The 26153-nt window shown below is 38.0% G+C and overlaps 1 protein-coding gene across 6 annotated transcripts in view; it reads left to right on the forward strand.

Annotated features, from left to right (window-relative positions):
* The window catches only part of LOC118631372 (serine/threonine-protein kinase Sgk3), a 127791-nt gene that overhangs the window by 99327 nt on the left and 2311 nt on the right, over positions 1 to 26153 (forward strand). For all 6 annotated transcript variants that reach the window (XM_036263665.1, XM_036263666.1, XM_036263667.1 and 3 more), the window contains 9 exons: positions 1430 to 1487; positions 5608 to 5691; positions 5806 to 5937; positions 11874 to 11986; positions 12081 to 12117; positions 13254 to 13340; positions 16027 to 16122; positions 18118 to 18273; positions 23202 to 23291. In XM_036263665.1, coding sequence (XP_036119558.1) covers positions 1430 to 1487; positions 5608 to 5691; positions 5806 to 5937; positions 11874 to 11986; positions 12081 to 12117; positions 13254 to 13340; positions 16027 to 16122; positions 18118 to 18273; positions 23202 to 23291 — 853 coding nt within the window. The remainder of the gene's footprint in view (positions 1 to 1429; positions 1488 to 5607; positions 5692 to 5805; positions 5938 to 11873; positions 11987 to 12080; positions 12118 to 13253; positions 13341 to 16026; positions 16123 to 18117; positions 18274 to 23201; positions 23292 to 26153) is intronic.

Consider the following 26153-nt stretch of genomic DNA (forward strand, 5'->3'; position numbering starts at 1 on the left):
TAGTAAGGTCGGAGAGGAACCAGTAAAGGACCCTAAAGAACTGGTCGATAGTAAGATAGGAGGAAAACAAGGAATGTAGTGTCTCACAATCAAGTGAAGAAAGTTCTCAAGGAAGGAGTAATGAACACTGTTAATATTGCCAATAGGGCAGGTAAGGTAGAGATTGAGATTCGACCACTGGCTTTGATAAGTCACTGATGACCATTACAGGCAGTTCCAATGGTGTGGTGGGTACAAAGACCCTGATAGGAAAGGGTTCAAGACAGAACTAGAAGACAGAACAACAGTTTAGACCACGAGTTTAGACCGCTTACTTCAGTTTTGCTGCAAAGGAAAGCACAGAAATTGGATGGTAACTGGACGAGGAAGTTTGGTTTTGAGCATTTTTTTTCTGTCATCATAGCATGGAGTTGGTCAGGCAGCACAAACACAGAAATTTGCTTTCCGTTAGAGTTTATCACCAGCAGTTAACAGTGGGGCCTCAGTGTGTTACCATGAGGGATTAGCATTTTTTTTTTTCACTATTATATTTGTTTAAAAAATTACTTCAGTATCTCAGCATATCATTAGAGAACAAAATAACTAGTCCAAAGAGCACATTCTTGAAGAAGGAAAACATCTAACCTTAGTTAAGTATTTATCTCCCTAACCTTCACCTGTTATTATTTAATCTAGACTTAAGGAAATTTAGAATCTAAGTGGAGTCATTCCTTCTTCTTAGTGCAAGTTGGGGATTCAGACTGTGTTGAATGAAACAGCTCTTCTGGCTGCTTACTCTCAACTTTCTGCCTCCCTGTGCTTTTGCCTACATACAGCCAATGCTGTTTCCACCTGACAGGATAATAGGAAGAAAAGGATAATCTTAGTATTCCCTCTGGCTTCTCGACTCTTGGCTTTCCTACATTACCATCTTTGAGAATAAGCAGAGAGAGCTTTATCTGTAATGTATAATAAATGATATATATGCAAAACACTGTGATAGCTTTTTTTCCTCCATCAGAAATTTTTCTTAGTGACTGTACTAGGTGTTTCAGCTATTAACTTTCTTTTCAGGAGAATTACCAAACAAGAGAATCCTTGGAATGCATTACTAATTTATATAGTTACTCAGTTTCTTCATTAGCATGGTGAGGTTTATAGTTAATACAAATTGGTATAGATAGAAGCTACACTGAGTTCAAAACTATATATATCATTTTCTTCTGAGGCTATTATTAAAGTTTCTTTTAAGCAGAACTTAGGCTTAAAGTTGCAAAAGATCTAATCAGAAAGTAGATATTATTGTTTATTATTACCTTTTTTATATTAATAGTGTGAAAGTTGAAGTGTTTTGTACCCAGCACTAACTTATTAAAGAGTGTACTGAGAAATGTTTAAAAGTTAACTTTGCCCATTTTCTAGGAGGCTAATTCTTGTTCATTTATTTCAGTGCTAAACCAATAGACTTTGATTTCTTAAAAGTTATCGGAAAAGGCAGCTTTGGCAAGGTAAGTGTTTTTATTTTCTCACTCAGTAAATAAGTACTTACGAAATGCATACTTTATACATGCCAGGCCACAAAGCTTGTTGGTATGCAGGATATGGAGTTAAGATCCTTTTGCTACCTTCAAAGTACTGACAGAATAATTACAGAGATAAGGCATCTACCTAAATTCTAACATAAAATTCATTTGTGGGGCACCTACTACGTGCCAAGCACCGTTCTGGGCCCCGTTTAGATAATACTGAACAAAACTGACATGGTTACTGCCTTTGTGATACTTACAGCCTGGTGAGGAAATAGTCAATTAAAAATATGCAGTCAGATAAATAATTGTAAGTAGAAATGGGGCTATGAAGAAATGGGGGAATAAGGTGAAGTGACAGAAAACTGTGGGCAGTCAGGGGGAAATCCCTTAGACGAATGGGTCAGTGCTTGCTACTTTGAAGAAGCGCTGTTTAAGCTGAGGAGAAAGACAACAATGAGTATCTGTGTAAATAACAGTTGGGGGAAGAAGGGGCTCTGCAAAGACCCTGCTTGTCCTCAGAAGTGAGTGTCAGCTGAGTCACTTAACTTGACAGTGTGGCCATACCAGGGAGGGAGAATCATGTAAGGCCAGATGTGTCATAGATGGTGTTATCAGAATCATCAAATATATTTAAGTGCTTTTTTGCATTCTATTTCATTCTATAGTAAAAAAAAAAAAAAAAAAAAAAAGGAATGAAAGAAAGCAAAGTATGTATTTAATTATAGTTTGATATATCCATAGCTTTCTGTATCTCCGGATTATTTTCTGAGTTCCCTAGATACCAGAAACTGACCATGCAGTTGAACCCATGTGTGTTTATTAATTCAGCAAATATATATTGGCCACCTGCTACATGCTGGGCAATAGAAAGATGAAATAGATCTGTTTTCAAAATGCTCACAGCCCCTTGAGATGTTAGAGATATAATCTGTCATTAATAACAAAAAGCATTATCTTTTGGAAACTTCATGTTTAGATTGAGTCTACCAGGATTTGATTCTTGCATACAGTATGAGGTGTAGGGCCACAGTTGATTTTGTTCCCTGTGGATAGCCAACTGATCCCACATAATGTATTGCAAAGACTGTTCTTTCCCCACTGATCTGCAGGGTTAACCTTCATCATATAGCCAGTACCCATACATGCATGGATCTACTTCTAAATTTAATACTGTGTTTCAGTAGTCTGTTAGTCTGTCCTTATACCAATACTACATTGTCTTAATAAATATAGTCTGATATCCAACAGAATGAGTCCTCCTTGTTTTTCTTCATGAGGCTATTCTAAGCCCCTTGCATATCTATATAAATGTTAGAATTAGCATATCAATTTCCACAAGATTCTGTTGGATTTTGATTGGGATTGCTTTGAATCTGTGGATCAATATTGGGAGAATTGTCATCTTTATATTATTGAGTCTTCCAATCCATGACCATGGTATATCCCTTTTTTAATTTAGTTCCTCTTTAGTTTTTCTCAGTAGTTTTATAGTTTTGTAATGGGCTGGGTTGAATGCTCTTTTAAAAACCGAATTACACACCTTTAGATTTATTCCTATGTGTTGGTGTTTTATGCATGTTGAAACTATTATTTATTGAAGTTGAACCTAAGACACCTTGGTTCTCTTCCTCACTATATATCCAGCAGAAATGCATGCATGTGTGTAGTAGAAAAGACATATGCCAAAATATTCATAGCATCGCTATTCATGAACAATATAAATGATTACATTGTGTATGGCAGCAGTCTACACAGCAATAAAAATGCAAAAACTATACAACATGCCACAATTTGAGTGCATATAAGATAATTTAGAGTGAAAGAAATTAGGCAGAGACCACTTTACATGATTCTAATTAAATAACATTTTTAAATGACAAAAATTACCTGTGTTATTACAAGTTGAGATAATGGTTACCTTTGAGGAAGACAAGGAGGAATAGTTTCTACTATGAGGCAAAAGAGGGGCTTCAGGCTACCCAAAATGTTTTATCTTTTGACCTAGGTAGTGGTTACATAATATGGTCATTTTGTAGTAATTTACTGAACTGTAATGATTTGTGAGTTATTTTACTTATATGTTCCGTTTAATAGAAATTTAAAATCTTACAAAATCATTAGAAACCAACAAAGTACAGTGAAACAAAGAAAAGCAGAATACACAAAAAGAAGGAAAAGCAGACAAATGCAAATTCAGAAGGTGTTTGAAGAATAGAAAAGTATATATGATAAACTTAAATAATGGCAATCTAATATTTATTCTTGTTTTTTCTCTAGTGACTGGTCTTGGTTTTACTTTCCATTTGCACATTTGTTTCTCAGCTATCTGTTCTCCAAATCTGTCAATCTAATAGGGGGGAAAATGCCTCCTTGAAGGAAATAAGTACCTCCTAATTGCCACATTTGAATTATTATCTCAGAATGTACTTGAAGACGAACCATTGAAAATAGAGAAGGAAAAGTCAGGCAGGTGTGCGGTATTGAGAAAAGGAAAAGCGTGAGAAAGATAAAATGTTCACCGGAGTCAAATACAGCAGAGAACAAAAGAATAGGGCATGAGAAATAACCCCAGTTGAACACAGGACATTTTCACTCTGAATATGTTTTGACTCCATCTTTTTGAATAACAAACATTTTTTTCCAAATTAATAGACTATATTTTTTTAGAACGGTTTTAAATTTACAGAAAAATTAAGAGAAAATATAGAAAGTTTTAGAGACTTCTTGACCCATCCCCCAGGCCACACACACAGTTTGCCCTTTTATTAACATCTTATTCCAATTGATAAGCTGATATTGATGCATTATTATTAACTGAAGTTCATCATTTTTTTTTTTTTAATCCTCATCCGAGGATATTTTTCCATTTTTTGTACAGATAGAGTGGGAGGGAGAGAGAGAAAGGGAGAGAGAGAGAGAAACATCGACGTGAAGAGACACATGGAGTGGCTGCCACCCGCACGACCAACCAGGGCCGGGGACAAACTTGCAACCGAAGTACGCGCCCTTAGCGGGAACCGAACCCGGGTCTCTCCGGACCGCAGGCCGACGCTCTAACCGCTGAGCCAAACTGGCCAGGGCTGAAGTTCATTGTTTATTTAGATTTCCTTAGTTTTCTCCTAATGTCCTTTTTCTATTCCAGGATCTCACCTACCACACCACATTACATTTAGTTGTGTGTCTCCTTAAGCTCCTCTTAGTGTGACAGTTTCTCAGACTTTCCTTGCTTTTGAGGACCTTGACGGTTTTGAGAAGTACTGGTTAGGTGTATTGTTAGAGGTTCCTCAGTTGGAAAATGTCTGATATTTTTCTCATGCTTAGACTGGGGTTATAGGTTTTGATGAGAAAGACCACAGGTGCTCTAGAAGGTAAGGCCAGCAACGCCACCAGATGTTGTGTCAGGTCATCTCCCAAATCTTTGAAATGTATCGTTTAATAGTTATACAACTTGTGGGGCATCTTAAATCCCTTACAGTTACTTGCAAAACATTGAGGATATGTCTGCGTTTGTTCTGAGGCAGAATCCTCTTAACTTTCTTCAGCTCTTTGAAAGTGCATGCAGCCCAGCCCATGATAGAAACTCAGCCGTCCACAGTGTGTTTCCCTCTGAACTCTTCTGAATTTGAAACCTCTAAGAGAAACCTGAAGCCTAAAACAAAAATTCATTTTGATCACCTAGAAAACATTTGTTCTTCTCTTTTAGTGTAGCCTTGAAGTTTATAGCCTCCATATTTTCAAAGGACACTCTTCAGGACCCGTGGCTGGTACACACACACACGGGCACAAAGCACAAAGATCTCCAGCAGTATAGATTTTGGTACTTAAATTTAGTAAAAATCTCAAGCATCAACACATGAAGAAATGGTGCCTGCCTATTCAAATGATCAACATCCTTTTCTGTTTTATTAAAATCTTAAGGAAAAATGTACTTAGAGAAATAAATTTAGTAGTTTTCAATTTTCAAAACAAAAATGTATCATCAGGGTCTTTCATGGACTTTGTTTTTATAAAATTTAAGTATTGACTTTATTGACAAGCGAATTATTCCTATTACAATATTGAAATTTCTAATAGTATGCACAATCTTGAATCACAACAGGTTCTTCTTGCAAAGCGGAAACTGGATGGAAAATTTTATGCTGTCAAAGTGTTACAGAAAAAAATCGTTCTCAACAGAAGAGAGGTGAAATAAAAGAGCTTTGTTTCTCCTAAGCCCCTTTACTCAATTAACAGAACTGTTTTGTTTTGGTTGTTTAATACAAGTTGATCCTTTACCTTTTTTTTTTTTTTTTAACAGCAAAAACATATTATGGCTGAACGTAATGTGCTCTTGAAAAATGTGAAACATCCATTTTTGGTTGGATTGCATTATTCTTTCCAAACAACTGAAAAGCTTTATTTTGTTCTGGATTTTGTCAATGGAGGGGAGGTGAGTTTTATAACTAGTTTTCTAATATTGATACTATTTAGAAAAAAATAGAATAAAGTCAAAGTTTTTCTTTCCTTACATGTTTTTGGAAGGGTAATCCAGCATCAACAGCTGTTTTTTGAGTAGCTGGCTGATAAGCACAATGCAAGATATGGAGAAGTGTATGTCATAAAGCTCTTCTTAAATCAGTGTATGGTATAGGTGAGAAGGTTCATTAAAAGAACCTTAGTATGAAGCTACAGACTTCATGGATAGTTTTTTTTTGTTTTTTTTGTTTGTTTGTTTTTTTATCCTCACCCGAGGATATTTTTCCATTTTTTGTACAGATAGAGTGGGAGGGAGAGAGAGGAAGGGAGAGAGAGAGAGAGAAACATCGACGTGAAGGGACACATCGAGTGGCTGCCACCCGCACGACCAACCAGGGCCGGGGACAAACTGCAACCGAAGTACGTGCCCTTAGCGGGAACCGAACCCGGGTCTCTCCGGACCGCAGGCCGACACTTTAACCGCTGAGCCAAACTGGCCAGGGCCATGGATAGTTTTTTTTTTTTGTTCAGGTAGAGTGGGAGGGAGAGAGAGGAACAGAGAGAGAGAGAAACATCGACGTGAAGGGACACATCGAATGGTTGCCACCCGCACAACCGACCAGGGCCGGGGACAAACTGCAATCGAGGTACATGCCCTTAGCGGGAACCGAACCCGGGTCTCTCAGGACCGCAGGCCGACACTCTAACCGCTGAGCCAAACCGGCCAGGGCCCATGGATAGTTTTGACATTGTGTTATATAGCAAGAATAATTTACTGAAACACTAGAATAAAACATGATTTGTAATGCAGATAATTATTGTTTTAACACTTGTATGTAAATATTACTCTAGCCAGTCATTTCATTTATTTTAATTGAATTTATTGGGTGACATTGGTTTACAAAATCATGCAGGTTTCAGGTGTACAACTCAACAAAACATCATCTGCACACTGCATTGTGTGCCCATCTCCCAAAGCAAAGTCTCTTTCTGTCCCCATTTATGCCCCCTTTGCCGACCTTCACCTACCCCCGCCCTCGTCTCTGGCTATCACCACACTGTTGTCTCTGAGTGTTATATTTATATGGTTTGGTTTGTTTTGCTTAATCCCTTCACCTTCTTTCATCCAGCCCGCCCCCCATCATTCTCCCCTCTGACAGCTGTCAGTCTGTTCCATGTAACCATGCCTCTGTTTCTATTTTCATCAATTTATTTTGTTTATCGAATTCCACATATAAGTGAGATCATATTAGCTTATCATTTTCTAAAATGTGGAAACTATTAATCAGATGAAATGATCCTCTAATAAAGAGTTCTGTAGTGAAGTCAATTTCATGTTATATCCCAATGATGATTATCAGTATGTTTCTTGGTGATTCATAGTATGTTTCAGCATATTAAAGACTCAGCACTTTGGCCTTGAACAAAGCCAGGATTTCTTTTTTTTTTTTTTAATCCTCACCTGAGGATATTTTTACATTTATCTTCAGATAGAGCAGGAGGGAGAGAGGAAGAAAGAGAGAAAGAGAAACATCAATGTGAGACAGACACATCGACTGGTTGCCACCCACACAACTCCAACCGGGGCTGGGGACATACTGCAAGCAAGATTTGTGCCCTTAGTGGGAACTGAACCCAGGACTCTCTGGTCCTTGGGCTTATGCTCTAACTGTTGAGCCATACCAGCCAGGGCAAAGCCAGGATTTCTTAAAAAAATTTTTTTTTTTTTGCTATATAGTCCCCTTTGTTTGAACCAAATCTGTTGATAATATTCCCCAAAACTCTGGATCAAAGGGATATTAAAATAAATTTTGGGAAATGCTGCTATTATGATAATAGCAGCTGACATGTATCAAGCATACATATAGGCCCAACACCCTGGCTCTTTGTATGTATTATCTTCACAACAATTTTATTACATAAAAGAAACTGAGCACAAGAGCACAAGAAACTAACCATATGCTCATGTCATATGATTAGTAAGTGTCGGAGCCAGGAATTAACTCAGGCAGTCTGAATCCCAAGATCTAAGCAGCTGACTACCCCGTTTCTTGGCTTCTCAATTCTCTTACTATTCTGATTTGTTTGATCTCTGACCTGTGAATGTCTCTAAAAGTTATTTTAACTGACAGGTATTTTTATATCTTCACAAAGGGAACTTCCATTCCCCTAGTCTCAGAGCAGAGAGAGAGGAAAAGAATATTTCAGCCTTACTGTAGTACACTTAACTGTAGAAAAATGAACTAGAAAGAAGATCAATTTCTATTCTGCAAATCTTAGGGGTAAGATCATAAAAATTATTATTTGACCCCCTACGTCCATGACAGAAATGTCTTATAACTCCTCAGTGTAGAAGCAAGATTATGAATCGCCCAGGCACCCTGATTCAGAGATATAGAGGACCCACATTGTTCCCACCTAGAAAGTTGCCTTTTTATTTTGTGTGTGTGTGTGTGAGTGCCAACAGATAATGGGAATTTATTGAGGGCCTGGTACTTTGTAATTATTTTACATGCATTATTTCAATCACCACAATTCTTTTTTTTTTTACATTTATTATTTATTGAGAGAACGAGCATGCGAGACATCAGAATTTGAGTTGTTGTTCCACTTATTGATGCATTCATTGGTTGATTCTTGTATGTGCCCTGAACAGAGATTGATCCTGCAACCTTGGTGTATGGGGACAACACTCAAACCAACTGAGATACCTGCCAGGACTCATCATAACTCTTTGAGATAAAACCTCTTTATACCTGTATTACAGATAAAGAAATTAAGACTCAGAGAGGCTAAGTAACTTATTCAGTGTCACAATGTTCTAGTAAATGGTAGGCCCCGGATTTAACCTAGATATAGACCACTGTGTCTTTGAAATGTCATGTAAGGCAGATGAGAATCTACTGCAGGTTTCCTGCTTTGTCTGTGGTTTCTTTTTTTTTTTTTTTATCCTCACCCGAGGACATTTTTCCATTTTTTGTTCAGATAGAGTGGGGAGAAGAGAGAGAGAGAGAGAAACATCGATGTGAAAGGGACACATCAAGTGGTTGCCACCCGCATGACCAACCAGGGCCGGGGACAAACTGCAACCGAGGTACGTGCCCTTAGCAGGAACCAAACCCGGGTCTCTCTAGACCGCAGGCCGACGCTCTACCGCTGAGCCAAACTGGCCAGGGCTGTCTGTAGTTTCTTTATGCTGCTTTAGGACTTTGCTTCTGAGTCGTTTTTACACAGTGAACGCTCATAAACTGAGGGGCAAAGGAGGAAAGAAATGGGCTTGTCTTCTAAAAGATACGTTTGGCTGAGATAAGTGGGAGGGGAAGGGAATGAAATAGAATGTTGGGGTGGATGGAGGAGGAGTTGAATGGGGCAATAGGTAGAAGAGGAATAAAGACAAGATTAGTTTTTGAGCCTGACAGAGTATAAACACATAGTTTTATGACACTGGGCTTATAAATAAGCCTTTCTGGGCCTCAGCTTGCTCATTAATTTCCTACCTCAAAATAGTTGGGTAGATTAAATAATACATGCATACAAAATTCTTAGCATGGTGTCTTTTATTTAGTAGGTGGTCAGTGTTAGCTATTAGTGAATGGTTAGATTTTCATTTGGGGTAGTTTTCATTAGTATTACGTTGGACAGATGTGATCAGGAGATATTAGTATAATGTTAAATATAATATTACAGTGGTGTATGCTATAGCTAATAAAAACAGCGGTAGGGATAAAAAGGAGGAAGTATTTCAGAAATAATTAAAAGACAAAAAGAAAATTTATTCCTGGGTTGGATTCAGGGGCTAACGGTAATGGAGCAGTACAGGCAAATCTCAGGTCAACCCCCATGTATCTACTCTGTCAGGGTCTGGTAATGACCTGCATCCTCACTTTTAAGAAGAGTTTAAGAAAAAAAGTGTGGATAGTCTTCAAAAGTCAGAGAACTGCCCTTGCTGGTTTTCTCAGTGGTTAGAGCGCCAGACTGCGGTCCAGAGAAACCCGGGTTCGGTTCCCGCTAAGGGCACGTACCTCAGTTGCAGTTTGTTCCGGCCCTGGTTGGTCGTGTGGGTGGCAGCCACTCCATGTGTCCCTTTCACGTTGATGTTTCTCTCTCTTCCTCTCTCTCCCTCCCGCTCTATCTGAACAAAAAATGGAAAAGTGTCCTCAGGTGAGGATAAAAAAATTTTTTTTAAAAGTCAGAGAAGCTAAATGGATTGTACACAAGAAGGGAAGAACCCGAATCTGAACCCAAATCTGATCAGCTATGAAACCTAACTCTTTCCCCTGTATCTTGTTGCCTCCCATGGCTTAGAGGGCAGGGTAGAAAGTGATATTATTAAGGGAGAGATCCAGCAGGAGCAGTAAGTCTATAAAAGAAGGCAAGTTGAATTTATTGGCTTATGAAATATTCAAAAAAGAACAGCAGGTCTTTGCAGTAGAAGCTCCAAGTAGAGGTCTGGTCCAGAGAGGTCCACATGAAACATCCACAAAGAGGTGGTGGTTAAAGTCATTGTAATGGATTAAGTTACCTGGACAGGGTATGCATTGAAAGAATAACTGTGGAGAAACCCAGGACAGAAACGGTTGTTAATCCCTGTAGTGTAAGGAGCCAGAAAGGAGAGGACGTGGAACTCTCTGAGGTAGAAAGGAGATCTAGAGGGAGATCGTTGTCTTAGAAGCCAAGGAACTTTGAGTAGGTCCTGCAAACTTCACCCAGGCAGATAACCTAGTGAGTAAAGGACAGACAAGTTGTAAAAAATAAATTCAGAATTAGGAAGTATTAGAAATGAACTGGAGCCCTGGCCACTTTGGTTCAGCGGTTAGAGCGTCGGCCTGCGGTCCTGAGAGACCCGGGTTCGGTTCCCGCTAAGGGCACGTACTTCGGTTGCAGTTTGTCCCCTGGCCCTGGTTGGTCATGCGGGTGGCAGCCACTCGATGTGTTCCTTTCACATCGATGTTTCTCTCTCTCTCTTCCTCTCTCTCCCTCCTGCTCTATCTGTACAAAAAAAAAAAAAAAAGGAAAAATATCCTCGGGTGAGGATATTAAAAAAAAAAAAAATAGAAATGAACTGGAGAGTCCAACTGCCACTTAGCTCTAGCCATTTGCTCCCACATTGGAATTTAGGCTCTATGGTGCAAAGCTCCCCATTTGTTTGTTCCAGAAGAAGCCAAAACCATGAATTCCTATCAGAAACTTTATCTAGTTTTTATGTTACCAATTAATTTAGATTTTTCCAAAAAACAGCGTTTGGCTCAAACAAATTATATCTGTCAGTTATATTTGGTCTGCCGGCCACTGGTTTCCAATCTCTGAATAATGTTTGATATTTTTCCAAAGGAAAGAACAGTCAAAATAAGTCCAGTGAGATACTGTAATAACATGGCAATGTCAAGATCATTGGTCTGCACTGGTGATCTTTTCCAGAGTGATTGCCTGGAGTGATGAGGACACTGCCACACTGAGGAGTGAGGGGTGAATGGGAGATGAGTAAGTTAGCAAGGGTAGAGAGAGATGGGTGGTCGCCTGACCGGTTGGCTCAGTGGTTGAGCATTCACCCATGCACCTAGAGGTCGCTGGTTTGATTCCCAGTCAGGGCACATGCCTGGGTTGTGGGCCCAATCTCCAGTGGGGGGCATGCAGGAGGCGGTCAGTGGATGTTCTCTCTCATCAAAGTTCCTACCTATCTCTTCCGCTCCCTTCCTCTCTCTCTCAAATCAAAAAAGGAAAAAAAACAAAAAGAAAGCTGTATGGTGGAAGACAGACAATGATTGCTAGGTTGGGGTCACAGACAAGACAGTTTTGTGCTTTGATGTGAAGTAACACTAACACAAAAAAAAAAAACCTGTTTTCCTATTTATGGAATTATTTGTTTCTATGTGTGAATTATCTTAATATTCATTTCTTCCCATTTTACAGTTGTTTTTTCACTTACAAAGAGAACGATCCTTTCCTGAATACAGAGCACGGTTTTATGCTGCTGAAATCGCCAGCGCATTGGGTTACTTGCACTCCATCAAAATAGTGTACAGGTATGTTTTTAAAATATTACTTGTAAAATTGTCTTTTTATTGTTTTCTTTTAGCTAATATTCAGGTTTGCTTTTCTTTCCTTTTAATCTGATAGAGACTTGAAACCAGAAAATATTCTTTTGGATTCAGTAGTAAGTATTGTCTTTTAAAAATCTACTAGTTCTCAATTTTTGTTGTTAACGCTTAGTGGAAAAAAGCCAGCCTCAAAGGTTCCACATTGCATGATTCCTTTTTTTTTCCTGGTTAATCCTCACCCAAGGATATTTTGTCCATTGATTTTTAGAGAAAGTAGAAGGGTAGGAGAGAGAGAGATAAAGAGAGGGAGAAGAGGTAGAGGGAGAAACATTGATATGAGAGAGAGACATTGATTGGTTGCCTCCCACATAACCCAAGTGGGCCAGGGATTGAACCTGTAACCCCCTACATGCCCTTGACTGGTAATTGAAACTGCAGCCCTTCAGTCCAAGGGCCAATGCTCTAACTGCTGAGCCAGACTGGCCAGGTATACATGATTCTGTTTTATATAACATTTTAAAATGACAAAACTGAGTGCTGGAGATCAGATTAGTAGTTGCAAACCCCGGGGGGGAATAGGAGAGTGCAAACATAAAGGAGTAGCATCAGGAGTTCCTTTGCTCCTTTGGGATGATGGACAGTCCTCTGTCTTGATTGTGGTGGTAGGTACACAAATCTGTACACCTCTATTGCATATAACTACACATACTTATACACACACACACACAAATGCATGCATATACAAAATAGTGAAAACGGAATAAGGTTGGCAGTCTGGTTAATGATATCGTAGCAACGTCAGTTTCCCAATTTTGATATTGTACTACAGTTATATAAGGTGTCAGCATTGGGGGAAACTGGGTGAGGGGCACATGGAATTCAGTGTACTACTTTTGCAGTTTGCCTTTGTGTCTATAATTATTTCAAAATAAAATACTTTTTAAAATTGTCAGTTTAGACCCAGCCAGAGTGGCTCAGTAGGTTGAACATTGTCTGGTGCACTGAAAGGTTGCTGGTTCAATTCCCAGTCAGGGCACATACCTGGGTTTTGTGTTTCATCCCTGGTTGGGACACATACATAAGGCAGCCTATTAATGTTTCTCACATTGATGTTTCTTTCTTTTTCTCTGTTCCTTCCTCTCTCTAAGCATGTCCTTGAGTGAGGATTAATAAATAAATAAACTAATAAATAAATGAAATTGTCAGTTTATGCTCATGCATTGTTCTATCTTACTGCCCCTGTATTTCTCAGGGACATGTTGTCTTAACAGATTTTGGGCTTTGTAAAGAAGGAATTGCTATTTCCGACACCACCACAACATTTTGTGGGACACCAGAGGTAAGAAGTATGTCTCATTTGTCATTCACATAATCATGTATAAAATGCAGAAATGAATCACAAATTGCATATACAAAATTTTAAATCAGAAAAGTAGAATAAAAACTATCAGCTTCTGCCAGTTGGAAATATTTGATAATCATCCCTTCCAAACATTTAAAGTTTACTGATAGTTGGCATTTTTAACTGTGATTGTGAGATACTGCCAGATATCCCAACAAAGATATAAATTATGCTTGTTTTTAATGTTAAAAGTTGACCGTAGCATTTGATTTTATTTCTAATGCTTAAAAATAAAATACAAATCAGTGATGAAAATGTCCTAAAATTGTGATAATGTTTGCACAACTCTAAAAATATTAAAAGCCATTGACTTGTACACTTTAAATGGTTGAATTGCATGGTTTATATCTTTTTTTTTTTTTTTTTTTGATCCTCACCCGAGGACATTTTTGCATTTATCATCAGATAGAGTGGGAAGGAAAGAAGGGGGAAGAGAAAGAAAGAGAAACATAGAGTGGTTGCCACCCACATGACCCTAACTGGGGCCGGGGACAAACTGCAACCGAAGTACGTGCCCCGTGCCCTTAGTGGGAACCAAACCTGGGACTCCCTGATCTGCAGGTTGACGCTCTAACTGCTGAGCCAAACTGGCCAGGGTGGTTTGTGAATATCTTAATAAGCTCTTTTTTTCCCCCTCACCTGAGGACATTTTTTCCATTTTTTGTTCAGATAGAGTGGGAGGGAGAGCGAGGAAGAGAGAGAGAGAAACATCGATGCGAAAGGGACACATCGAGTAGTTGCCACCCACATGACCCAACCAGGGCCGGGGACAAACTTCAGCCAAGGCACGTGCCCTTAGCGGGAACCGAACCCGGTTCTCTCTGGACCACGGGACAACGCTCTAACCGCTGAGCCAAACTGGCCAGGGCAATAAAGCTCTTTTTAAAAAATAAGCTAAAGCAAATATGGCAAAAGATTGTCATTGCCTATATTTAGGTGGCAGCTTTATTGGTTTCTATTATATCTTAATATTTTTCTGTATGGTTAAAATGTTTTTATAATAAAATTAAGTGTTTATATAACAGAAGAAAATACAAGACAGTGGATGTGGGGGGATATTCACAAATCAGAATTTATTAACCCAAACATCCCATTCTCTAATCATGTTAGCTAGCGGAAATGTGTCTTTCTATTGGAGACAATAGTAATAATCCTTCCAATTTATGTTAAAGCCTTCTTATTCTCAATCTTTCTCTTTTTCACACAAACACACTTAGTTTATTTAAACTTCCAATAATAATAATAATAATTAAACTGTCCTAATTTTAATGTAGTTATAGTGATCTTAGGTGACAGGTAAGTATTTCATCATTATTGTAGAATAATGGCAAATATTGTTGAGAGAATGTGTGATAAAATGGCTCACATGACACTTGTAATCAAGATCGGAAACTTAATTAAAAGTACCTATAAGTAACCATGTTTACTTTAAAGTATATTTTTTCTTTCTTTCTCTAATATAATTCTAGTTCTTGTGTATATTTGTAACCATTCTATTTTTGGTTTATGTCTGAAGAAAGTTTTTCGTGAATGTATATTGATTTCATAGTTAACCAGATCTTTAAGTCCTGTAGGTTTTAGAAAGGAAACACGAGTATTTTTGTCATCTAAGTCTAAATGTGACCAGAAATCATAAAACTCTTTTAATTTATTTTGCCTTTTTTTTTTTAATCCTCACCCGAGGACATTTTTGCACTTTTTGTTCAGATAGAGTGGGAGGGAAAGAGAGGAAGAGACAGAGAGAGAGAAACATCGATGTGAAAGGGACACATCAAGTGGCTGCCTCCCGCACGACCCAGCCAGGGCCAGGGACACACCTCAACCAAGGCACGTGCCCCTAGCGGGAACTGAACCCTGGTCTCTCTGGACCACAGGCCGATCGATGCTCTAACCGCTGAGCCAAACCAGCTAGGGCTATTTTGCTTTTTTTTGAGTACATAAAACTTAAAAAGAAATATTATTAAATATTATTTTCTTATTTCATATGGGAAGAGAAAATATACTTTATGGAATCTGAAGTTCAAATTAGCCATCTTACATGTGTGAAATGGTGATGAGTTTAAGTATTTTACAGTATAAAATGTAAATGGTTATGTAATAACTTAAACAACCTTTCTAAATTATATGTTGAAGAATTACAGTTGTAATTTACTAAGATAAATGCAATTTATTTATTTTTCTTTCATTGAAAAGAAAAAATGAATTATAATTGCCACATTAGGAATTCTTTCTTCAGGAGAAAAGATTATGAGTAATGACCAGAGGGATTTCTAAAATTAATCTCGTAAAAGATTTCCGTCTCCTCCAACCCGCCCCCCCCCCCACACACACAAAATACCTACTTGACCTACTTCATATTACAGAGTTTACATTCACTGCCTTATTCTGTTTGTTTTTTGTCTTACTTGCATCACAGTTTCTGGGGGAAATGTTTGAATAGGTGTATTTTGAAAAATGTCCCAATGGATTTTGAAGAACCACTGGTATAAAATGAAAATAACCAACTGAAAATCTAGATGTTTTTAGTGTGATAGTAACACCTAAAATTTGTTAAATTTCTCAGTAATTCCTAAATGTTGTCTTATTTATTGAGTTTCTCAAATATATTTAATCTTTTCTGTAGTACCTTGCACCTGAAGTCATCAGAAAACAGCCCTATGACAATACTGTAGATTGGTGGTGTCTTGGTGCTGTTCTATATGAAATGCTGTATGGATTGGTATGTATTTCTACTCTTTCATTTTCCAATATATTATAGTTAATTTGCATTTTGTCTTTTCTCTTTCTTTCATTAATCTTGTGGACACTTAGATAACACTAACAGAGCAGTAGTAACCTGGTAAAAAGGAATCTAAAACCATGTATGCACAAAAAGAAAAACTTTTCATTTTGTTACTAGTTTTTTAATATAACTTTTCTCTGTCGTACTAATTACTACTTCAGGTATTCTCCTCCCTCTCCCAGTTAAAAAAAAATAGACATAGTTGTAACATTAAAATTATCCACTTTCATTCAGTTTACCCTAGTCATCAATCTGTATAATTTCAAAAAGATTTATATATTTATTAGAAAATAATGCCTTTTGGGTTTTTCCTTGTATTTTGTATTTGTAGGATTTAATTAATACACTGGTGCTCCACTTTTTCCATCACTGGGAACCCTCTCTTCCATTCACCATATATACCATGTTTTAAGATTTCATTTAAAACAGTGCTGGTTGCCCTGGCTGGTTTGGCTCAGTGGTTAGAACTTCAGCCCGTGGTCCAGAGAGACTGGGGTTCAGTTCCCCCTAAGGGTACGTACCTTGGTTGCAGTTTGTCCCTGACCGGTGGCAACCAGTCAATGTGTCTCTCTCGCATCGATGTTTCTCTTCCTCCCTTTCTCCTCCCACTCTAAGGATAAATGCAAAAAAAATGCCCATGGGTGAGGATTAAAGAATAAAAATAAAATAAAATAATTAAAAAGTGCTGTTTACTATGTGATGTTTCCCCAGTTGTTATTATTAATGACATATTAGGCCAGGCAGAGCTTCTGATTAACATGAGTACATTTGTTTTCCTACATTTAGTTAATACTTCAACAAAAAGCTAACAATTTAGGCATTTTAGTACTTTACATATCCTTATAAGAATAATATATGTTTTTATTTAGCCTTTTGGAAATAATCGGAATCTTTTCTAGGCTCCCTTTGTGGTCCCTTGAGTGTCCAGCAGCCTCAGGCTGGTAAACATCCACTCATCCCCCCTGGTGATGCTCCCACTAAGCTAAATACCACCATCAGCCAAGACCTGAGCTGGGCTTGTTATTTTGTTCTGCTTTTTGTTTTGTCCCCCTCCCCGTCTGGAAAACTGGGAAGCTCTCAATAGTTTAGGAGCATTTGTCACATGGTTAACTTTGAATGACAAATTCTCATGACCTCCAACACTGTCTCTTCTTTGCCCTTGACTGAGATCCACTTGTTAAAAGATCTAGTTTTCTGATTATTCCGGTGACTTAGAACACCTAATAACCACTTTATACCTTTCTTAAAGAGTTGGATATTTGCCATTTGGGTATTTCTGAATCCTTTTAATTTCTTTAGATAACTTTGAAAGTATAAAATATTATTATTGTATATAAAATGCAGTTGATTCAAAAAGGAACATTTGAAACATATACTTCATCGATTATATTAACTATATTAAAATCAAGCAAGATTTTTAAAAGTAAAAATTAAGTTTTTCTTCCTACAGATTATACCCATAATACTGTCACTGCCACAGTACTTAGAAAGGAGCATGATCTTCAGGTCTCCATCTTTATAGGAAATCTCTGTTTTAATTAGTTTATTCCCAAATCTCAAGAAATTATTTAATGTTTGAACTCTGTTTCCAGTAATTCTTTCATTGTGCCTGTGGTAAGGCTGCTGGTGGTTTTCTTTAAAACAGATACTGTTGCAATTTTTATACAGTTGACATCTGCCCACAAGGTGTTATTGAACAGACTGGCTCTAATTCGTTCAGTGAACATGCATTAAGCTCTACAATGTGCTGGGTTTTAGAATCCTTTGACAACAGGAGGCTACATTGCACCCAAAGAGACCTGTGCATTACTGCAAATGTCCATATCCAGTCTGCTCCCTGTAGATCAAGGCCAGATCCAGCTATTTTAACCCAAACATTTTGGCATAGTTCAGTTAACACTAGCTTTATTTTCCTTTTTTTTTTTTTTTTAGCCTCCCTTTTATTGCCGAGATGTTGCTGAAATGTATGACAATATTCTTCACAAGCCCCTAAATCTGAGGCCAGGAGTGAGCCTCACAGCCTGGTCCATTCTGGAAGAACTCCTAGAAAAAGACAGGCAAAATCGACTTGGTGCCAAAGAGGATTTTGTATGTATATCTCTCCCACTTTATTTATGCTTATTTATAATTTGAAGATAAAGCCTTATTTTATGTGGTATTTAATGGGATGAATACAGCTCTTGAAGAAGAGCACCGTGAAAACGTATAACTTGTCTTTAACAATTTTCATCAGTGTTTACATAGAGAGAACTGGACGGTTTCAGCATGCGTGTGCATCCTTTCATTGGATCCTCTCCTCTTCACCCCTCACAACCAGCTTTCACACTTTATATTTATTTGATTTTTATTTATTAGAATTTTTTCTCCTCTCCATTCTTATAAAAAATTGTGGCATAATTTTTGATTATATGAACTTTTAGATCATTTTGTTTAACAGAAACTTAAGTGTTTCCTAATTACATGAGGCAATGCATTTTGCCTTGAACTAAATTAAATCACTTTTTTTTTTTTCTCTGAGAATTTGGTGGTGATACCTCCTTGAGATAATTATGGAATTTGTGGGTTTGGTTTTTCTTCTAAAAGCAGGGTAATACATTGCTAGTTAGTGTGTCAGTCTTCATGAACTATTGAGGAACATGCACAGATAACTGCTCGCTTTTGTTCTAGTTCCTTCCAATCAATAATTAAACATAATCAAGTCTCCTCTTTTTAAACCAAAACCCTCCACTCAGGAGAGCCGATACTGCAGGATAGTACTGTTTTTTTTTCTTCACAGCCAAATTCGTTGCAAGTTTCTGTATGCATTCTCCCTTTCCCAATCTCATCTTATTTCTCATTTTACCACAAAATAGCTACTAGAATTACTGAACACTTCTGTTCCTCAGCTTGCATTCTCAGCAGCATTTAAACTCCCAACACGCTTTCTTTTGTTCCCTAGGCTTCTGCAAGAGCACACACTCGTCTTGTGCTTTCCTTCCTATATTTCTGGGCCTTCCATCATCTTCGGTGTGCGCTCCTCCTCTTCAACTTGACTATTGAGTGTTGCAGTTCCCGTGGTTGTCCTAAAACCCTCTTTCTTCTACTGTGCTGTCTTCCTGGACAATCTCAGTATTCCCTTTGTCTCACACATTTTTATCTTCAGTCTGGACCTCTCTTCTGAACTCTGGATTCATATCATATCTGCCTGTTCAACACCACCCCTTGGATTTCTTGAGAATACCTCAAAACAGCATGTTCAGAGTTGAACTCCTGCTATCTTCCTTCCATGATCCTCAGGTCAGAACTCTGGGAGTCATTCTTTTGTTTGTTTGTTTTTTACATTTATGTATTTATTGTGTGTGTGTTTGTTCTTTCAGAAAATACATGTAAAAAAATTCAAATACTTTTCCAGGGTACACAATGAAAAATGTAACCTCCCACCCCAGATCCTTTTCTTATTTTATAGAAGTCATCACTATCAGTATTTTTTTCTTTTTTTTATCCTCTCAGCAAACTACTTGATAATACCAATCTCCTCCACACCAATTTTTTTTTACACAAATGATGGTACAATATACTCTGTTCTATACCCACTTTTATTATTTATCCTGAAGATCTGTCTTTCTGTATCAGTAGTCTCTTATATGACTGTAAATTTAATATATTAAATAATTTTTTTCTAACCCTACTTTCAAATACTTTTTATTAAATTTATTGGGGTGACATCAGTTAATTAGATTATATAAGTTTCGAGTGTTGTACATTATCTGTTGTGTGCCCACCATCCAAAGTTTAGTCTCCTTCTGTCACCATATAATTGACTCCCTCTACCCTCTTTAACCTCCTCCCACCCACCTTGCCTTCTGGTAACCATACTGTTATCTGTGTCTCTGAGGTTTCTGTTTGCTTTTTTGTTTATTTGTTGCTTTTTTTTTTATATCTCACATATGAGTAAAATCATAGGTTCCTGTCCTTTTCATCTGACTTATTTCGATTACCATGATAGAGTCATTCTTGACTCTTCTCTCTTCCTTACTTCCACATTCAACAGTCAGCCAGATCCAGATGTATTTGCCTCCCTAAATCTTTCTCATATCCAGACACTTCTCTCTATGCCCTTTGCTACTCCTCTTTTCCTGGCAATTCCATCTTTTGTTTGGCCACAACAGTAGCTATTTATTTTAATCTTGTTATGAATCTCCAGTTCATTCCTCCTTTACAGTCAGAGTAGTCTTAAAAAACAAACCAAAAAACGCTTACATTTGTGACATCCCCCCGCCTAAAACTCCTTATAGCTTCCTGTATCACTAGAATAAAATGTAAAATTTCCTACTGTAGGCCCATATGATATGGCTCACTTACCTCTTGAGTTTCACCTTATGTGACCATCCCCACTTTCCCTGTACTGCAACCACACTGGATTCTCATTTCCTTGACCGAGCTAAGCTCTTTGCCACCTCAGGGCCTTCATATTCTGCCTGGAATGTTCTCTCCTCATTCTTTTTTTTTTTTTTAATTTATTGGGGTGACATTGGCTAATAAGATTATATAAGTTTCAGGTGTACAGTTCTGTAGTATATCATTTGTATATTGCGTTGTGTGCTTACCACCCAAAGTCCAGTCTCCCTCTATCTTTGACCCTTTTGTCTCTTCATCCTCCTCCTATCCTCTTCCCCCTAGTAACCACCCATCTGTTGTCTGTCTAAGAGTTTATTCATTTGTTGCTTTTTTGTTTTGTATCCCACATACCTCATTGTTTAGCTAATTCTCTTTTTTTTGGAGTGAGGGGGAGCATCACAAGGGAGCAAATGCCCCCGATCTCTGGATGCAGCCCAATCAATCAATCAATCAGTCTACTTATTTATTTATTTATTTTACAAATGTTTCTCCTTTTTCCCCTGCAGACACCCTTCTCCCTGTCCCGCCCCCCCCCCACTCCCCCATACCCAACCATTGTTGTCTATGTCTGTTGGTTATGCTTACATGCATATAAGTTCTTTGGTTTATCTCATCCCTCCCCAATCCCAACCCCCTCCTCTGAGGTTTGTCAGTCTGAATCATATTCTGGGTCTGGTTTGTTCATCAGCTTTTTTTGTTCATTATATCCCACAAACAAATGAGATCATGTGGTATTTGTCTTTTTCTTCTTGGCTTATTTCTCTTAGCATAATACCCTCTTGGTTCCTCCATGTCATCTCAAAGGATACTAGATCTTTCTTTCTTACAGCTACATAATGTTCCATTGTGTATATGTACCGCAGCTTTTTCATCCACTCATCTACTGATGGACACTTGGGCTGTTTCCAGATCTTAGCAATTGTAAATAGTGCTGCTATGAACATAGGGGTACATATATTCTTTCTGATTGGTGTTTCAGGCTTCTTAGGATATATTTGTAGAAGTGGGATCACTGGGTGAAATGGCAGTTCAATTTTTAATGTTTTGAGGAAACACCATATTGTTTTCCACAGTGGCTTCACCCTTCTGCATTCCCATCAGCTTGTCTAGCTAATTCTTACTCATCTTTCAGGACTCTGGTCAGACATCATTTTCTCTAAGAAGTCTTTTTAAACCACCGAACTAGGTTGGGTCCTACTTTATACACTTGTGTGGCACCTGCAGGAAAAAAAAAGCTGGAATCCGTTCTATGCCAACTTTTGATAGTAGCAACCCAGAGTGGAATACTTTTGCTAGTAGAGCTCATTATCTGCCTCACTGTTTAAAGTCTCTTGTCTAACTTCTTCATCTCCCCCATTCAGATAATAATAATAATTTTTGTACCTATGTAGTACTTTTTTTTACCACTCTTATTTTTATATTTTCTTTTTTTTAATTAATTAATTTTTTATTAATTAATTTTTGTTACAGATGTTTCTCCTTTTTCCCCTACTGATTCCCCCCTCCCCCCACTGCCCTGTCCCCAGTTTGTTTGTTGTCCATGTCCACTGTTCATGCATACATGCATATAAGTTCTGTGGTTTATCTCTCCCCCACCACCCCCTCCTCTGGGGATTGTCAGTATGTACCCCACTTCCACGTCTCTGGGACTACCCCATTCCTCAGACGGTTATGTTCATTATATTCCACAAATAAGTGAGATCATATGATACTTGTCTTTCTCTGTTTGCCCTGTTTCGCTTAGGATGATGCTTTCCAGGTCCCTCCATGTAGTCTCAAAGGATAAGAGATCTTTCTTTGTTACAGCTGCGTAGTACTCCATTGTGTATATGGACCACAGCTTTTTTATCCATTCGTCTACTGATGGACACTTGGGCTGTTTCCAGATCTTAGCTATTGTAAATAGTGCTGCTACAAACATGGGGGTACATATATTCTTTCTGATTGGTGTTTCAGGCTTCTCAGGGTATATTCCTAGAAGTGGGATCACTGGTTCAAATGGAAGTTCAATTTTTAATTTTTTGAGGTAACACCATATTGTTTTCCATAGTGGCTGCACCAGTCTGCATTCCCACCAGCAGTGTACTAGAGTCCCCTTTTCTCCACACCCTCGCCAACACTTGTGGTTTGATGATTTGTTGATGGCGGTCATTCTGACAGGTGTGAGGTGATACCTCATTGTTGTTTTAATTTGCATCTCTCTGATGATTAGTGATGATGAGCATTTCTTCATATGTCTCTTAGCCATTTGTGTGTCCTGTTTGGAGAGGTGTCTATGTAGTTCCTCTGCCCATTTTTTAATTGGGTTCTTTGTCTTCCTTTTGTGGAGTTGTATGAGCACTCTATATATTATTTTTATATTTTCCATTTATCCTAAACCCTTTAAGTATCTAGGGAAAAAATGTTAACTTCATTTTACCTTTGAAGAAACTATGGTAGTGAAGAGGATAAAGTCTGTCATGTCTGCTCAGGTAGTCTTTCTGCTGTACCATTTTGCCACGTGAATAACATAAACATGTATCTAAAAAGAATTATTGAGGGACAAAGTAGTAATCATTTGGCTTCATAATATTTTTCAGTAAATACTTAAAATGTATTCTTCAGCATTAGTTAAATTTTTTTTTTCTTTAATATTCTAGCTTGAAATTCAGAATCATCCCTTTTTTGAATCACTCAATTGGAATGACCTTGTACAAAAGAAGATTCCACCACCGTTTAATCCTAATGTGGTAAGTATATATCCAAGTCCTTTCTTCTAAAATAATGAAATGTAGAACCATAGCTCAAAATAATTGTTTTTATTTTAAACATGTTTTTTTTTCATTGATTTTTTTAAAAAAAATATTTGACAGAGTGGAAGGAAGGGAGGGAGGGGGGGAGTGGGGGAAACAAGCATCGACGTTGAGTGAGACACATCGATTGTTTGCATCCCACACAGCCCTAGTCAGGGCAGGAGAAACCTGTAATCCAGGCACATGCCCTTGATTGGAATTGAACCCTTGACCCTTCAGTCTGAGGGCCAGTGCTCAAACTGCTGAGCCAAATCAACCAGGCACTCATCATAATTTTAGCCAAAATTTCAAAATCCAACCTGAATGAAATTGAATCATTATGTAAATATTTGCTAATATGTCACTCAGGGTTGTCTAGTATAACTGATAACTTCGAGATGACCAGTAAGATTATAGTTATATTAGACTGATAAAAATATCTTCCAGTACAATAATTGTGAAGTATTTCTTTGAGCAGGAATAAGAGATGAGCTAAATAGGTTTTAAAAAATAATGCAAATTGAAGTAACCATGAGGTATAATTTTCATACCTATAAATCAGACTAAATAAGAATTATTCTGCTCAGATTTTGTTAAAGGTCAGCTTGAGTGCATAGCGCATAGTTGGTATCAATAGGTGTGATATTGTACAAAAACATAACAGTTTTTGTAGATTGACTTTCATCCAGGAGTGACTGTTTCAGACATGAATCCAGTAGGGACAATTTCTGTCCCTAATTTCTAGTGTTTGCAATAAGAACCTTGGATCTTTAGCCCTGGCCAGTTTGGCTCAGCAGTTAGAACCTCAGCCCACAGACCACAGAGTCGTGGGTTCTATTATCAGTCAAGGGCACGTTACCTCGGTTTTGGGTTTGATCCCCAGTCCCAGTCAGGGTTGTATGAGAGGCATCCAAATTGATGTGTCTCTGTCACATCTATGTTTCTCTCTCTCTCGCTCACTCTCTTTCTTTCGCACGCGTGCCTTCCTTCCCACTATATCTAAAAATAATCCATGGAAAAGTATCCTCGGGTGAGGATTTTAAAATAATTTAATTTTTCTCCTTATATTGAGAGCCTACTGAGTTAAGTTATTTGCAAATAGATGGGTCATCAGGCAGGCACATTAAAAAGTTAGGGACTCCTCCTGAGCTACACTGGAAATGGAAACTGTTGACTTCAGAGTCAGATACCTGCAGGTTTGGATCCCTGCTCTTCTATGATTAATTAATTGAACTTTTTAAAGCAAGACCCACAGCACAGAAGCCATAAGAGGGAAATAAATGGTAAATTTGACCACATAAAATTTAGAAATGTCTGCATGAAAAAAAACTGCAAATAAGAAACTGGGGAAAATTTCCTTAGTAAATAAAGTATTTTTATAAGTCAAGGAGAAAAAAAAGACCAACAACCACTAGAAACGTGGACACAGGACACAGATATGCAATTACAGAAAAGTAAAGGTGGTTTTTAAATATATGTAAAGGTGTTCAGACTCACTGACAGTTGAAGAAATGCAAAATAAAACCCTAACAGTTTATTGTTTTTCACCTTACAGATTAACAGAAATAAAAAAGTTAGCTATAGCCCTGGCTGGTTTTGCTCGGTGGTTAGAGCGTTGGCCCACGGACCAGAGAGTCCCGGGTTCAGTTACTGCTGAGGGCCCGTACCTCGGTTGCAGTTTGTCCCCGGCCCCCGTTGGGGTCGTGTGGGTGGCAGCCACTCGATGTGTCTCTCACGTCGATGTTTCTCTCTCTTCCTCCCTCTCTCCCTCCCGCTCTATCTAAAGATAAATGCAAAAAATGTCCTTAGGTGAGGATAAAAAAAAAAAAGTTAGCTATAGAGGATAAGGTTATCGATATTCTCATTCACTGTTCTCAATAGTTGTATCCTTTTCCTTCACCCTGACAACAGTCCTATTAAATAGTACTGTTATTTTACACGTAATACTGATGAGTGAACTCAGGCACAGAACATATTAAGTAACTGTCCCACAGTTTAGATAAAGTTCAGAACTAGAGTTTGAGAATTTTGAAGATAGAGACCTCCCTCACTCTTAACAAAAGAAATAAAGTATTATCCCTATCAGTTCTAGCCATAAGGGCATTCTCAAAATATTCATAAAGTCAGATAAAAGAACATTTGTCTTTTTTTTTTTTTTGTCCTCACCCGAGGACCTTTTTTGCATTTATCTTCAGATAGAGCGAGAGGGAGAGAGAGACACATTGAATGGCTGCTACCCACATGCCCCCAACCGGGGCCAGGGACAAACTGCAACCAAGGTACATGCCCTTAGTGGAAACTGAACCCGGGACTCTCCGGTCCTCTGGTCGATGCTCTAATTGCTGAGCCAAACTGGCCAGGGCATATTTGTCATTCTTTATTGAGTATCTTCTACATGTCAGATTCTGGGAATTTTAAGTATTAATGCATCAAATCCTCACAACAACTTTTAACAGGTGGGTGGCAGTATTCTTATTTCACACAAGAGACAAGCTCACAGAGCTAGTAGTTTATATAAAGAATACAGCTAGCAAAATTCACAGCCAGAACTGAAATCTTAGTCTTATTCCAGAGCTTTCTATAGTTGTATGTAAGAATTTGATGACATCACACACACACACACACACACCTTTTTTTTCCTAGTATTTATTTTCCTCTGTGGGTGTATTTCTCATGTAGAAGGATAAACATTCTGGGTTTCCCCTGGTCTTTGCTGTTTGTAGACCTACCAGGCTAACTGTATTCTCAGCTTATAATATCTGCTTTGAATCCCTATCTGTTCACCTTGATTAGACTTGGTGACCTGAACGTTTTAAGGCT

Source organism: Molossus molossus, unplaced genomic scaffold, assembly GCF_014108415.1.
Source record: "Molossus molossus isolate mMolMol1 unplaced genomic scaffold, mMolMol1.p scaffold_m16_p_16, whole genome shotgun sequence".
NCBI classification, from domain to species: domain Eukaryota; kingdom Metazoa; phylum Chordata; class Mammalia; order Chiroptera; family Molossidae; genus Molossus; species Molossus molossus.